The following is a 14,430-nucleotide window of genomic DNA, read 5'->3' as shown; positions in this document are numbered from 1 at the left end:
TAGTTACTTTATTCAGCATTCTTAACTATTCTCCAACATAGTTTAATTTATGGTATTAATAATGAAAATAGTGATAATTTTTGTTGCAGTACATAGGTGCAGCTTGTTCACTGCATAAGAGCATCTGGCTAAGGGGGCAGGATGGGGCCTAAAATCCAGTCTGCACTATGCCAACCATGCTCTGCCCCCTGAGGCTGCAGTAGCCCAAAGAGGGCATCTTTTTCTAATTTACCCTAAGGAGCTGCATGGGCTACCACAGTCCTAGGAGTTCCCTCTCACCAGTGCTGTATACTACCTAGTGGACTTTGTCATTGCTCTCAGGCCTGAGCCCCATAGGGTTCCTAGATTGTGGCTTCACCACTGCTCTGGAGGAGGGTGTTGACAATGAGTGGCATGTTGCCTATGCCTTTGAGCAAGAGAGCTTTTCGAAAGCAGAGATACGGGAGGGTTCAGGATCCTTCTGGCCCCTTATATTAGAAAGGGCAGCCAGACAAATACAGTGCCAGGAATCAGATTGATTCTTATCTTGTTGCTGTGTAAATAGATTTTAGTAATTAATTGAAGAGGTTTCAGGGTCAAAATGGGAAATAGATTTCTATTAATGTTAAGGTGTTACTTATGTGTAACCTTGTTGACTCCACTCAGTTTTTTTCCCTTAACATCTGTTTTTGTCATGTTTCCAATAGAATTACTCTTTTAACTTAATTTTAATTCATCAGATTAATATTTGAAGGGTTTTGATGATTGTAATTTTCCTTTTCCAAAAGTATTTTTTGTAATCATACCTACTTTCATCTGGAAAAAAAAGGAAACAACCAAGGCTGTTGGCTTAAATTCTGTGTATATGTTTTAGTTCTTTCTGTTCCTACTCTTATCTAGACAGCCACATGCTGTAGTTTTTTTTTTAATTTATCAAATAGATATTCCCAGGGGAGAGCTGAGTGTATGCTTATTTTGAAAGTGCAAGATTTAAACATCTTCTAGGAAATGGAAAGTTAAATCCTTTAGTGTATACAACCAGGTCTTTCAGAATTGATCTATCCCAAGGGAATTTTGGGAATCTTCCAACCATAGCTCATGGATATTCATCCCATGGACATTTGTAAATATTATGAAGATATCCTTTTACAAGCTTATAAAACAAACATTTTTAAAAATCTTTTTTTTTGCAAATTAGTCAATAAAATGGGTTTCTCTACAACAGTTAATTTTACTACTTCAACTAATGGGTATTGGCTTAAACAATGTTACGAAGAAGGAGAAGAATCTTGTAAAGGCACACAGCCCTCAATTGTATGTCTTGGGGAGCTTCCAAATAGATGCCCCAGATGGCTCAGTCCCCAAATTGTCCCACCCACCCAGGGCTCAGGAGGCCTTTACAGAATTCTCAGGGTTAAGCTGAGATTGAGCCTGCCATGTCAGAGAAAGCCCTTTCCAACTTCTAAAATCTTCTGCTGAGAAGTGGTTTTTGAAGGCATATCAAGATTACTGCCATCCAAAAAAGGCTGCAGAAGATTTGGCATGAAGATGTCAGAGTTTCATTCCAGGCTTTGCCTCATATCTGATTGACTGAAATTCCACTGAAAGATTCCATCTCCCAGGTTCTAGGTAGGTGATGGGCCTGCCAGCAGCTACCCCAGGCTGTAGACTTAGGATTTCTAAGATAAAGGAGCATGTACGAAAAATAAAAATCAGAAGATCACATTGAAGGTCTTGGCTTTCAATCTGCTCTGTGATACTGGAAGTCGTGGAAAACAAGGAGCAAAACCAAGATATCATTTAACAGCAATTGCCAAGCATTTTACTGCAGGTAGGCAGGAAGGAAGGAAATAAGGAAGTTAGTTGGCAGTCTAAAAATTAGTCTTTGCAGCAAGGACTCCGTCCTTCTTCTTACTCAACAGAGTGTCTTGATATTTCAGTGGGCTGCTCTGCTCTGCCTGAGAGGAGCTGTGTGAGCTGCCTGAAGCTTGGCTTTCTGAACCTGAGAAACTGAGAACAGGCCAGAATTTTCCTTAGGAGGGGTTCTTCATTATTGTTAGAAGCAGGGAGAATCATTCATCGCTATGTTCTTGCGTCAAGAAAATGGAGTTTGGCTCAGTATGAAAAAAATCAAAGGAAATTCCAAAGGACATCTAATATTTGAACAAGATCTAGGCAAAATTAAAGCAAATCCAAGAAGCAAATCAGTAAATATGCATCGAACATGCCATACATGCAAAGCCCTGCGCAATTTGGTTCAATTCAAAAAGTATTTTGTGGCATATCATAGAGGCACAGAAAGCTTGTTGCAGATTTTCTGTGGTAACAGAACTTTACATCGCTTTGTTAAGCTCCTTGTACATGTAATCCAGTCAACCATCATAGCAAGTAAAGAATGATTTCAAACTTTAAAGGTAATTAAGTCTAATTAAGATGCCCACAATGTTATAATAGAAAGAAACTCCTCACAATGAGGAATTTCTTTTTGCTGAAGTACTTGGTAGACTTTCCACTTCATTGTTCCTGAGTTACTTCCGTCAAGGCTGTGGCATCAGCACCTATGCTAAGGCAAGGCACAATGAAGGCCCTGAGTGCAAGGGCGCTTCTCCCTCCTGACGCATTACCTGCATCTTTTCTTCCTTCTCATTCTGTTACACTGCACGAAGTCCAGGCTTAGAGATGCCCCTGCCAGTCAGTCATCAGGGATTGTAATTCAGGGTTAGTTTAGATGCCAACCGGGTGAAGTCTAGCTCTGACTTCTGTTGAGTCAGTTCTGTTGAGATGAGTTTCATTAAACTATGAAAATATTTTGTGGAAGAGATTTCTCTAAAATGTAAGATAATGAACATAAAACTGAAGTCCTTCTCTTATTTTAAAAAAGTATTTTTATAGCTAGCTCTGACTTCCTCAAATACATAAATTGTGTTCTTGTCATTCCCAAACAACATAGATATTATTTCTAGTGGCCTTCTTTCCTCAAGAAGGAGAAATCCCTGAGAAAAGGATCTAAATTAAGGTAATTTCTACACATCTGCTTGTATTTTTACTCACACTTGGTGTGCAGATGGCTCTAGAAATGACTTTTCTGGAATACTTTTCTTATGTACCCTATATATTGGGCAAAGTTTCTGACTATCACAACTAATTGTTCTGTGTGTAAATATCTGCAGTGCATTTAGGCAAACACTTGAGAAAAATGTGTTTTTCTCTTAATGTCTCCATCCAATCTGGATGTTAAAATATTACATCATATATAGACATATAGTATGTCTAAAATAAAATATAGACATACACTTCTGCTTTATATGAAACACTAAACTGCCAACTCATGTGTTCCTCATATTTTAATACATAGGATTAGAAATGCAAAACCATGACCCAGGTACATTTTCATTCCTCATAATTGTTCAAGCTATTCTACTCTCTTTGAAATTTATTCTAGAGCTTCAAGATAAAAAAAAAGGAATATAATAATTTGAAAGTTTGTCAAGCAGTGAAAGGTAGTATATTTTGACACACTAATCCAGTAACTAATCAGTTTTCTAATAAACAATCAGCAGTTCGCTAACGTGTCATCAGCGCTCCAGGAGCTCTGGAGAGGGGATGAGCTGCCCACGGACGTTAATGAATACACCAAAAATCATTAGGTGATCAATACTTCTGAGTTATTTTCATTGAGCTGATAGGTCTGATACATTAAAGCTGACATTATACATTTGTCAAGATCACAGTGCAGTTTTTAACAGTGGAAAAGGCTGCTAAAAATATTCCCCGAAAGACAATCAAAGAAACACAACTTCTTCCCCCTGACACACTCCGCTGGTGCAGGAGCCCTGAAAAATCCAATTGCGAAGTCAAGCTCCTGCCTCCCCATGTTCAAAAACATGCAAGAATTCCCAGAGTGGATGGATGTGTCCTATTTTATAGGTACTTATTTTCATGACAGGGCTCTTAATATAATTTACTAAAGAGGAGAAAGAGAGGAATGCCTAACAGATAACAGGGCTTGTGGCTTTCTTGTCTGTGATAAGGCATGGAGACTATGTCATGGTGGCTTTCGCTGCAGCTTACATAGTGCAGGGGCTCACAAACTGGGGGTTGCCTTATTTAAAAGTGGGACAATTGTCTGTAGCTCTTCTTGAATATCTTTTTCTTCAGAGGTTTCAGGAAAGGGCATTGGGGTGGCTGAGGTGGCCTCTGAGCTGTATTAGATGCTGGGCCAGTGCTCTAGGCAGCCCAGGTAAGTAAGGTGGTGATGGAGAAGTCACTATTGGTGCCCAGCCAGCTGCCACAGTTCATCTGTGGGTGTGTGTATTTACACACACAATCACAGACAATCAGCCAGGGACAACACACACAGAAAAACAACAGGCTCCCACTAAATTTTGAGTGTGTGTTCTGCTTTTTGTAGATTGAGTAGCCACCAAGCTAATAAGTGAAGTTTGTTTGGAAGATATGGACATGGGAGATAGGGAGGAACTCAAGGTCTCTAGATTACAGTCTTTTTTGTTTGTTTGTTTCTCCTTTAAGTTAAAAAGAAGAGATAAATCTTGAAGTATGATGTTTTCTCCTCATCAGACACACTGCCCTTAATTCTAGCCCATATGTACATCCTTTCCACTGGGCCACTGCAAATTCTAGTTTTATAAATTATTTTAACCCTAAGTTTGGTTGGACCATGACACTGTAACCAGCTCTTGCAAAAAAGCAGCGACCATGCCTACTGCCCCTCATGGTCACTGCAATCTAACGCATTGCTTCCTCTAGTTTCCAAATTCCAAGATGTGCACTCTTTGGCTACTGTTCTGAAGCGAGTAGAATTCCCTATTGTAAATTAGCAGTAGGTGAAATTCTATTTGTCATCAATTTCTCTTTGGGGTTACAGAGCAGAAAACTGCAGACAAGCTGCTTCTTTGATGGCTCACTCCTAAAAATCTCTTTTTGTTCTTTATCTATTTGAACTGACAGTGATCAGAGCTGCAGCAGGACAGGGCTCTCTGGAGAAATCACCTTCCCCCTGCCTATTGACAGATCCCTCTGTTCTGCATCAGACGGGCTTTGTCCCATCACAGGCATCCAGGCCTTGGAAGGAGCCACCAATTAAACCTCTTGAGCCGGTAAAATCTGAAGCCACTTTGGAGTGTCTGTTCTGATTAGGCAGGATGAGAGGAAGCCCATCACCCTGCAGGCCCCGCTCCCTGGTCTCAATTTTCTCTCTTGCCTCCACCAGGTGCGAGAGGTGTGAGAGGAGCTTCACGCAGGCCACCCAGCTGAGCCGACACCAACGGATGCCCAATGAGTGCAAGCCAATAACCGAGAGCCCAGAATCAATCGAAGTGGATTAACTGATTGACTGGTTGGAATTAAACTGCAAGGAAAGTCATGATTAAATGTCACGGACACTTAAGCAAAACCAAAGATTTCCTCTGAGCAACTTTCAATCAGTCCCAGAAAACCAAAAGCAGTAATAAAATAAGTAAGATGTTAAGAGATATTGATCCTGGCATGGAAGTCAGACCAGGAAAGAGATTATTTATTTATGACTAGGGATGAGACTTATTTCAGTGGACAACTAACCTGGGATGGTTAACATTTCCAGTCCCACCACGTATTTTGCTTTGTTTCTAAAAAGCTTTTTAAAAACTGTTATTTAATACCAAAGGGAGGAATTGTATGGGTTCTTCTGCCCACTATTGTGACTAAGAATGCACAGGGACTTCGTTCTCGTTGCACCTTTTCTTAGTAGCATGTTTCATGAGGACCCACTGTACAGCCCTTCATTCTGCTGTGTCGGTTGGCCTGGCCTGACGCTGGCTGCCCCAGCAGGGACCACGGAAGCAAAGTGAGAGCCTTCGCTGAGTCAATGCTACCTTCAGCCCCAGACGCATCCTATTTCTGTGTCTTCCATGCTCACTTCTCATGCACTTTTTACACGGTTTCTTCCAAACCGCCTGGTCTTGATGCAGGAGTCTCGAAAAGGAAGAAAATGGTTTCAGTTTCAAAATTCAAAGGAAAAAGTTGAGGACTTATTTTGTCCTGTCAAGATTGCAAGAACGTGTAAAGTGTACGGAGCTTCATAATACGTTATATTGTTCTGAAGCAGCTCGTTGAGAAACATTTGTTTTCAATAACATTTTAGCTTAAAAAAAAGAAAATGAAAATAAAGTTCTTTGGGCTAAGGCTGGAGACAAGGTGTTAGGCTTCATGTAATTTTTTTTAGTTGTTTCTTGAGAATGTTGAACATGTAAAAAAAAATAGTGCCAAACTCCATCATCAAGGCCCTTTTAGCAGTTTTATCCTTCTTCCACATACAGATGAACCCCAGGAGCCCCCTTTCCTCTCTCCTGAGTGTAGGAGGAGCATGTCTGCAAATGCAAGTGAAAATAGCCCAGACAAGGAGACTTTGAGAGGAGGAAACATGGAGAAGGTTGTGGTTAGAACAGATAGCCCAGGAGCAGCTAATTTTATCAATAGAATTACTTTTTCTTTTCTCAAGATTGATTAATTGAAAGAGAAGGAATTCTCTACACTTCACTATTCTTTGAGTGAATTTCAGCTAACCTATTGGTGGTTCAACAGTGGTGTTCAATGAAATTGGGTCACATTTATTGAAATGATCTAGTGTTGGGAAGAACTGATAGCTCTCAGCAGCATCTCAGAGACTGTCTACCTCGATGGCCAGTTTAGATAAAAATTGTTCAATTTTATCTAGCGTGTTTAATAACAATTTCTGTTTGTAAATTTCATCATTACCTGATATCAGGACATAGTCTTTTAAGGAACTCCTTGTCTTTGAGCTTTCCCATTGTCTTCCCTCTATAAAAATGAGACACATAACTGAACTCACTACTAAAAGGCAAGGATACTGCATGGTTTAGTTTAATCTATTATTATGTATCTGGCTCTCAGAAACTCTCCCTTCCCTTTTAATTTTGCTTCTCTATTCCTTAGTACTCCAGCTACCACATTTTAAATGGAATTCAACAGGGTCTAGTTAGTAAGTGTTTGTATTTATTATTTATGTTTGTATATATACATATAGACACATAATAATAATCTCTAGAGCCCTGGGTCGCAAAGAGAAATATGGCTAATTCTGACCTCTGTCGCCCATTCTCAAGCCGTTCACCGATAATTTTCCTCCAGTTCTTATTGTCTTCTGGTCGTGAAAGTAGTAAGGAATCTATACTGCTGTATAACAGTAGCTGATTGAAACTATTCTCTCTGGTAGTTAGGAATGTGTTCTGATTTTACAATTCCCTACCCTAAGTGATGGAGACGTTTGCAGACAATGTGTGTCATTGGGAAAGGTGAATGAAATGTAGCCATATTAACCTGAAACCTGCAAGAAAAGGACAGATCAGCTTCACAGATGTGTAAGCTGTTTCATTTGTTAAAGTTGAAAGATTTACTCAAACTCTTTAAAAACAGTAGGAAATCACCTGTATGTTTCTAATATTTTTTTTTTCCGTGTGAAAAATCAGCTCAGCCATTTGCCACATTTCACAGTGGAACACCATGTATCCACTCAGTTCTCATGAGCTTCAGAACGTGGGAGAATGAAAAGGCTTCCCTCCTCCCTTGGTATCTGGCATGGGAAGGTTTTCCATAACCATGATCTCTCTGCCACCCTGATGGCTTTGCTGGCTGATCCCAAACTTCCACTGAATGTGGCAGTTACCTCTACTCCAAAACACTCTTCTAGTGTTCTGCTCCATTTAAATCTATTTTTATCCTCTATTATTAAGAGAAATTATTGGCATACATATTCCACCAAATTTGGTCAGAAATATTTTCTGCTTAACAAATAGAAAATTGGATACTCTAATTTTCCAGGCATGTGGGCACATTCACAATTTTTACATTGCTGTCCCATTGCCAGCTTCTAGCAGACCAGCCTAAGCTGTCTGTCCGCAAAGACAGGCTTACACCTGGACATTGACTTGGAACCCTGAAGCAGGTACTCAGATCATTTGGGTCCAAGATGATTTTAGTCAAAGTGTATGCTGGGGAGGAGGTTTCTCTCTGAAACTTCCTAACAATTGCTTTAGCCTTTTCTATTTAAAGTGGACACACAATCCCCTGGGATACAGCAAGTGGGTGGTAGAAATTGCAGTCATAAAGATTTGCCACTTTTTCTTATTAGTAACTTCCTAATTAGTAGTGCTCTAAAGAGAGTAAACACTCTGAATCACTGGGGAAAGGATATTTAAGATGAGAAAGGTAGTCTCTCAGAGCCAAATCAGGGTTTGGCTCTTGGAGCAATCCTTCTTTACTCTTTTCTGTCCGAATAATAATAATAATTTTTTCAGAATAAGACTTTTCATCCTAGCGTATGCTCATTTATTTAGCAAAGAGTCTAAGACAAAAGATAATGCCAGGTAAATAGGATGAGAGGTGGAGCTGCAGATCTTTGCATTTCTAGAAAAATCTCAATATCCCAAGGCAAAGTTGTATTTTCCCCAGCGTATGTGCATAAATTTTTCATAAGTAAGCTTTTCATTTTTGTTTTGTTTTTATCTTTAGAAATGACTTTTTTGGAGGAGATATACTTCTAAAAAGTTACTGTGTGTCTAATTAAAGCTGTAAAACTTAATCTTGTATAATTTATATAATTTGATTCAGTTGGTACACTTTTTTATTGTGTTCATTTAAATGTAGCCTTCTTGGGAAACTGTGTATAACAGAAAAAGATCATGACATCATTGTGTCCTCATAGGGCTCATAATTGAATTGTACCTTGTAAAAACTTCATTCTGGTCCAGGTATTCAAAGATTTATACAAACATTTAGCAATTCATCAGTTTTTAAATCAAATGTTCATTGTTTCATTCATTTATTCAACAAGTATTTATTGAACTCTTATTTTATATAAACACCCCATTTTATGTGTTCATAAGCAGCATTATTTAAGTGACTATTCATGATAAAATAATATTCTCCTTCTAAGTGGCTGCTGGTAACATGGGTATTTTAGTCCTTTAGACCACTGTCTCAGTGAGGTTAAAGATTTTGTTCCAACTGGGAAAATCTGAGAGAGGTAAATTCATCTGGGGACAAGAAAATAGCACATTGCAAAACAAGTTAAGATGCACAACTTGGTTGTCTTTCTGTAACTCACTGGGCTATTGGTTGTTAGCAGAAGTATCAAGAGACCAGGATTAGGGCCTGGGTCTTGGGTTTTTATGAACCCCTTTCAATGATAAGGCAACAAGTGGGGTACAGGGCTGGAGTTGCTCAGGGAAGGAGATCTGCGACCCTGAATGGGTCGGAGGTGCCTCATTAGTGATAAGCGTTGGCAGTGTAATCCCTTTCCCCAGTGTGCAGAAGTAACATTATTTGTTTTGCACTAATTTAAAATATAAAATGCAAGTATCTATTGAGTTGTTTAAAATGGGAAACATGACACATCTCACAAAGAGGGCATTTCCAGAACATCAGGGTTAATGGGCCACTCTGAGTGTACCCAGCAGCCTGTGTTTAGGAGCAAATTCATTGTTCTCATATTAAGACTATGCATGCATACAGAAACCAGGCCAGGAATAAGAAATAAAGTAAATAATCACATTTCCTGAACTGTTTATCTTTTTCTTCCTTGACATGAATTTAATTTTTATTTCCCAGAGCCTTTACCAGATCCTGACATCAGATTTTAAAAGATACTGAGATATATGCTTCTTTAAATGATAACTGTAAGTTACAGAAATGTCATTTGCTTGTCACGATCCTTTTAAGGTAAAGAGTTTGGAAAATTTTATGTGGTGACTAGATACCTGGGTGATTATCAACCCAAAGTTTAAGGTTCTCCCCTCACTAGCATTTATCTGAACTACCACAAAACAACAACGCAGGGTCCTAGGAAGGCACCTATTTCAGCCCTCTTCTAGATTACATTCTGTAAACCCAAAGATCAGCTGTCAGGTACAACTGGCTGGACGGAGCCAAACTGAAAAGAATATTGCTTTATCTGTGGAAGCCTTGCCACAGATGTTTAACCTGTAGTCCCTGGCTGTGTTTGACATTTAAAGTATTTATTTAGTTTCTTCCTTTAAATAATAAATGCCAGATGTTTCATCCGATCAATATGTAAAACAATAACAAAAAATATGTCAGAAAACAGGGCATAGTCATGAAACATTTGAGTTGTCTTTCCTATAGACTGAATATGCTACCACTGCACTTAGAAAGAGTCTATGGAGGAAATTTTAATGGAAAAATAAGGACATTCTGAGCTTGTTCCCACAGATGTTGATGGGAATGATGATAATGATTATAACTCATATTGTGCAATTACTGTCATGCCTTGTTCTAATGCTTAATGTGGATTATCTCTTTTAATCCTTAGTAACTCTATAACAAAGATACTATCATTATCCCCTTCTCATATATGCTTAACAGTTTTAGCTTTGTAGCTTCTTTAGTTTTTTTCTCCTTCAAAGCCATAAACAGGCAATTGTTAAAAGAGGAAAATACTTCTCTATGTAAAGCTTTTTTTTGAGAACAAGAACTTTCAAAAGTTAAGAAACACAAGTATAATTTATTTATAAAATATGTATGTGGAAACAATGCTAAAATGCTGTTAAAACATGCATCATTATCGTTGCTGATTTTGTCATGCCCAAATCTCGTTGCTGGACAGAATTTCAAATATTCTATTGCTGGCAGACATTGTTTTTGTTTTTCTAAGCAGGAAACTAAAATTCCACATTGAAATAAAAAAAAAATAACCCTCTCAAGTGTGATATACATTAGGACAAATGGCAACAGGCAGGAAGGGCAGGTTGTGTTGGAGAGTGGCCAGAAGAGAATAAGGTTTGAACACTATCGACAGGTAAAAACACATCCTCAACGGGGCTAAGTGAAATCTGGTTTTCTTTCTTTGTTCTGACTGAATGCTAAGTGAGTTACTTTTCAGGCATCAATGGAGTCGTTATGCAGTTGTGTGCATTAAGAATATGGGCTTATGTGGTTAGCCTGTTGGTTTAAAGCAGTGAAGAAGAAAGACTGGCGTCATTATAGGTTTGGTTTGTCAAAGGCACAAATAATGTAGTTACATGCATGCGGTACTCAAGGAACCAGTTCAAGTTCTGGGGCACAATCTAGATGAAACTGTGAGGTTTGTTCAAAAAGTAAGTGAACAAAATCTCATCATGAACTGGCTTTACTACAAGGCAACTGTTTACTATGATATATTGAAACCACAATGTATACTACTTTCCTGCAGATTCTGATTCTAATGGGCACATTTGTTTGTTGAAATGATAAATATATTTCCCTCGTCAAACATGGTGGGCTCCTGGTTGATATTTCCTGTTTCCTGCCTTGAAAAACATCCTTCTTGGTGCCTTTCTCCCACTTTGGCACATCAATCCCAACTGAAAACAGTCTGGATATAAACTTTGACAAGTTGGAGATCTGTTTCTACAGCACAACTCTTTCGTGTTTAAGAACAATTGTGCTGTATCAGGTGATTGCCACATGTTGGAGAAAGCAGCCATCTTAGAGCAAAAGTCTGCCAGCCCACAGTCCCTGCTGATCCACATGTGGGCATTGTCTAATGCTAACAGAATCAACCCTTGTAGACTCACTTTCTCTGAATAACCTAGTACACTTCTCTAGTTTCTCCCAACCTGGAGAAAATGTCATAGCAAAAGCCAGAGGCACAATTATTCTCCTTAGCAGTTCTAAGTATTTCATGAAAAAGTCTTCCCCCAGTTCAAATGCAGAGGCCGAGGTGATGACTAACGTATTAAGGAAAACTTTGGCTTAGATCAGCAAAATTATTTTGTCAACTTAATGTCCCAAGTTAATTATTTTTATATATCAAGGGAAAGGCATCCAGTTCTGTAGGATGCTAATAGAAGTGTGATATTTAGATGCTTTTAGGACATTGTATAAATTTCTTTAATGTAGTTGTTTTAAGTTTAGGACTGTAAATGTTCCCTGCTGGAATAGAAATATGTCTGTTCCAACTTTCCACCAAATAAAATGGTTAGAGTGAATGCCCAATTTCACATCTGCCTTTTGGAGTTTGGAAAGTTTAAACAAATCAGTTAAGAGAATGAGAAGAAGCTCACTGTGGGTGATGAGGAGGGTGTAGTTCGCTGTAAGGGCCACTGATATGACAAGAATGATTATCCTGCAGTAAGAATGGGTAAAACTTAATAAAGTTTTCTAACTTTATTAAACTCACATTATTTAATGAAAAAAAAAAACTGCAAAGGACCAATGAGATCATGCATGCTGCTGTATTCTTGTGATAAATCTGCCAGGATTAAGTTGTATAAATGAAAAAAACAGGCACACATTTAGAGATCATTGACCAAGAAATGTAAATATATTTGATTAATAAAACATTTTTATGATGACACGATCTTCCCTTGGGTTCTGTCTTTTCCAGTCCCACAGTCATTTTTCAGGCGCCATCTGTTTGGTTCTAGTGTGCAGCTTAGGTAGTAGGCAGTCAACAAACTCCTGATGGGGAAGTATAAGCAAGAAAATACACCTAGCAAGCAGGAAGATTGTTAAAATTCAGCCCTGAGGTTTATTCTGATGCATTTGAGATTACTCTTCTCCTCATTCATGTGCTCACGTGCTCACGTGCTCACGTGCTCATTCGCCCAACGAAGATGGGTGCACAGCTTCTCAAGGAAACTATGCACAGAGACCCAGCCACAAATCTATGGCAGGCTGGACTTGATATTTGACCTCTAACCCCATAAACTTTGGAGCAGAGCAGAAAGCACTTGCCCTGAGAGTGGCCTGGGGCTGCGACTCTTCTGAATGTATATGATTAGGGGGCTCTCAGAAAGAAAGCCAAAGTCAGCTGTTTGTCTCTTGTTCTGTTGGAAAATAAAATTCCACTTAGAAAAAAATATGTGAGCTTCTAGGAATAGCAAGAAGGACACTGATGCTGGAGTGGATTGAAAGAGGTGGAGATTGCAGGAGGTAAGGTCAAAGAGACAAAGTGCACTGGACCATATACAGCCTTGAAGACCATTGTGAGAACTTGGCATTTCCTCCGAGTGAGGTGGGAAAATCTCATTTTGAGCAGAGGCAGGATGTTATCTGACCTAAAGTGATAATTTTTGCTGCTCTGTTGAAAATAGATTGTGGGAGAACACAGACTGAAGACAGGAGATGGTTAAGAGGAGATTTCAACGCAGCTGAGAGATGGTAGTACCTTACTCTAGGGTGGTAATGGTGAAGGTGGCAGGAAGTAGTTAAATTCTGGACATAATTTGAAGATTGAACAGTATTTGCTGATGGGTGGGATGTTGGATATTAGATAAAGAGAGAAATCAAGGATCACTCTAAGACTTTTGGTCTAAGCAACTGAAAAGGTGGAGTTTTTAGATTCGGGGGTTTACACTCCATTTTGGGTTACTTGTCCGTTTCCGTAAGTACCAAGACTATCCAGTATAATAAACGTGCAAATGATAGTGCATACCAGGCAGCTATCTTACAAAACTGTTGACTGTCCCAGAGTAGCTTAGCACCCAGCCCCACCTGGAACAAAAAGTTGAATTTCATCTTGCTTCTGCTGTAGCACAAGGTTATTCCATTGCCCAAGAATGACATGCCTATGTTTCTTGAGAAACAGCACTGCATCAGAAGTGAAGGTATACTTTTGAAATAGTAGCACTCTCCATCCACGGGGCACCTGAGCCTCATTCTGGATATTTTTTAAGGAAAGGGTACTCTGGGAATATACATGGACTCTTTTCTCTGTCTAGCTTATTTCTTTGCTTAGGCTGTAGGCTCAGTGTGGAAGGTAGTGCCAACCACAGGGGTGGTTGGTGGTTTTCAGCCTCATGGGTGGGATGATTCTGAGTACCTTTAATGAGACATTTTGTCTATAGACAACTAATGTTTGCCATTCATTCATCCATTCTTACATCCTCTTGACAAAGAGTTTTAAAAATCTATGTGCTAAGGTGCTTATATATAAAAATGAATAGGACTTGGTGGGTTAAAAATCTGGATGAGAGAGAAAGACATGTAATCAAGTAAAATATAGAGGTTGTAGGTAGCTATACAGGAACCACTGGGGACAGAATTGAGCAAGTAGTCAGTTCTTCCTGGAGGGAGGAGGTCTGGTAAATCCAAGGAGTTGCTTTCTGAGATGTGAGCTGAAATGAACAGAGACGAGTGTTTGAATCCCCTACTAAACAGCGACCATAAGGTACTGTTCACATGGGCTCATTTGGAAGATCTGCCAACTATGTTGATAGCTATCCAGTATGCCCTTCTGTGGGACATTTGTCTCACATGTGAATCAAAGGTTTTTCTCTTATTTTATATAGAGAGTTGTTGTTATTCCTGTGTGAATAATACTATTGCACATGGAAACTAAATAATTTTCCAAAGGTCAACAGCAAACATGGTTCATGGCATTGAGCCAACCTGTGGATATTCTTACCTTTTTGAGGTAATGGACTTCTTCAGCAA

At 39.0% G+C, this 14,430-nt stretch overlaps 1 protein-coding gene across 1 annotated transcript in view; it reads left to right on the top strand.

Moving 5' to 3' along the window:
* Positions 1-5,324, top strand: part of PRDM6 (PR domain containing 6) — a 98,513-nt gene extending 93,189 nt beyond the window's left edge. The window contains exon 12 of the mRNA XM_011987793.1: positions 5,210-5,324. Within this exon, the coding sequence (XP_011843183.1) occupies positions 5,210-5,324 (115 nt within the window). The remainder of the gene's footprint in view (positions 1-5,209) is intronic.
* Positions 5,325-14,430: the final 9,106 nt, after the last annotated feature.

The sequence above is a fragment of the Mandrillus leucophaeus genome, unplaced genomic scaffold (assembly GCF_000951045.1).
Source record: "Mandrillus leucophaeus isolate KB7577 unplaced genomic scaffold, Mleu.le_1.0 Scaffold316, whole genome shotgun sequence".
Classification (NCBI taxonomy): domain Eukaryota; kingdom Metazoa; phylum Chordata; class Mammalia; order Primates; family Cercopithecidae; genus Mandrillus; species Mandrillus leucophaeus.
This window is presented reverse-complemented; position numbering and strand designations above follow the sequence as displayed.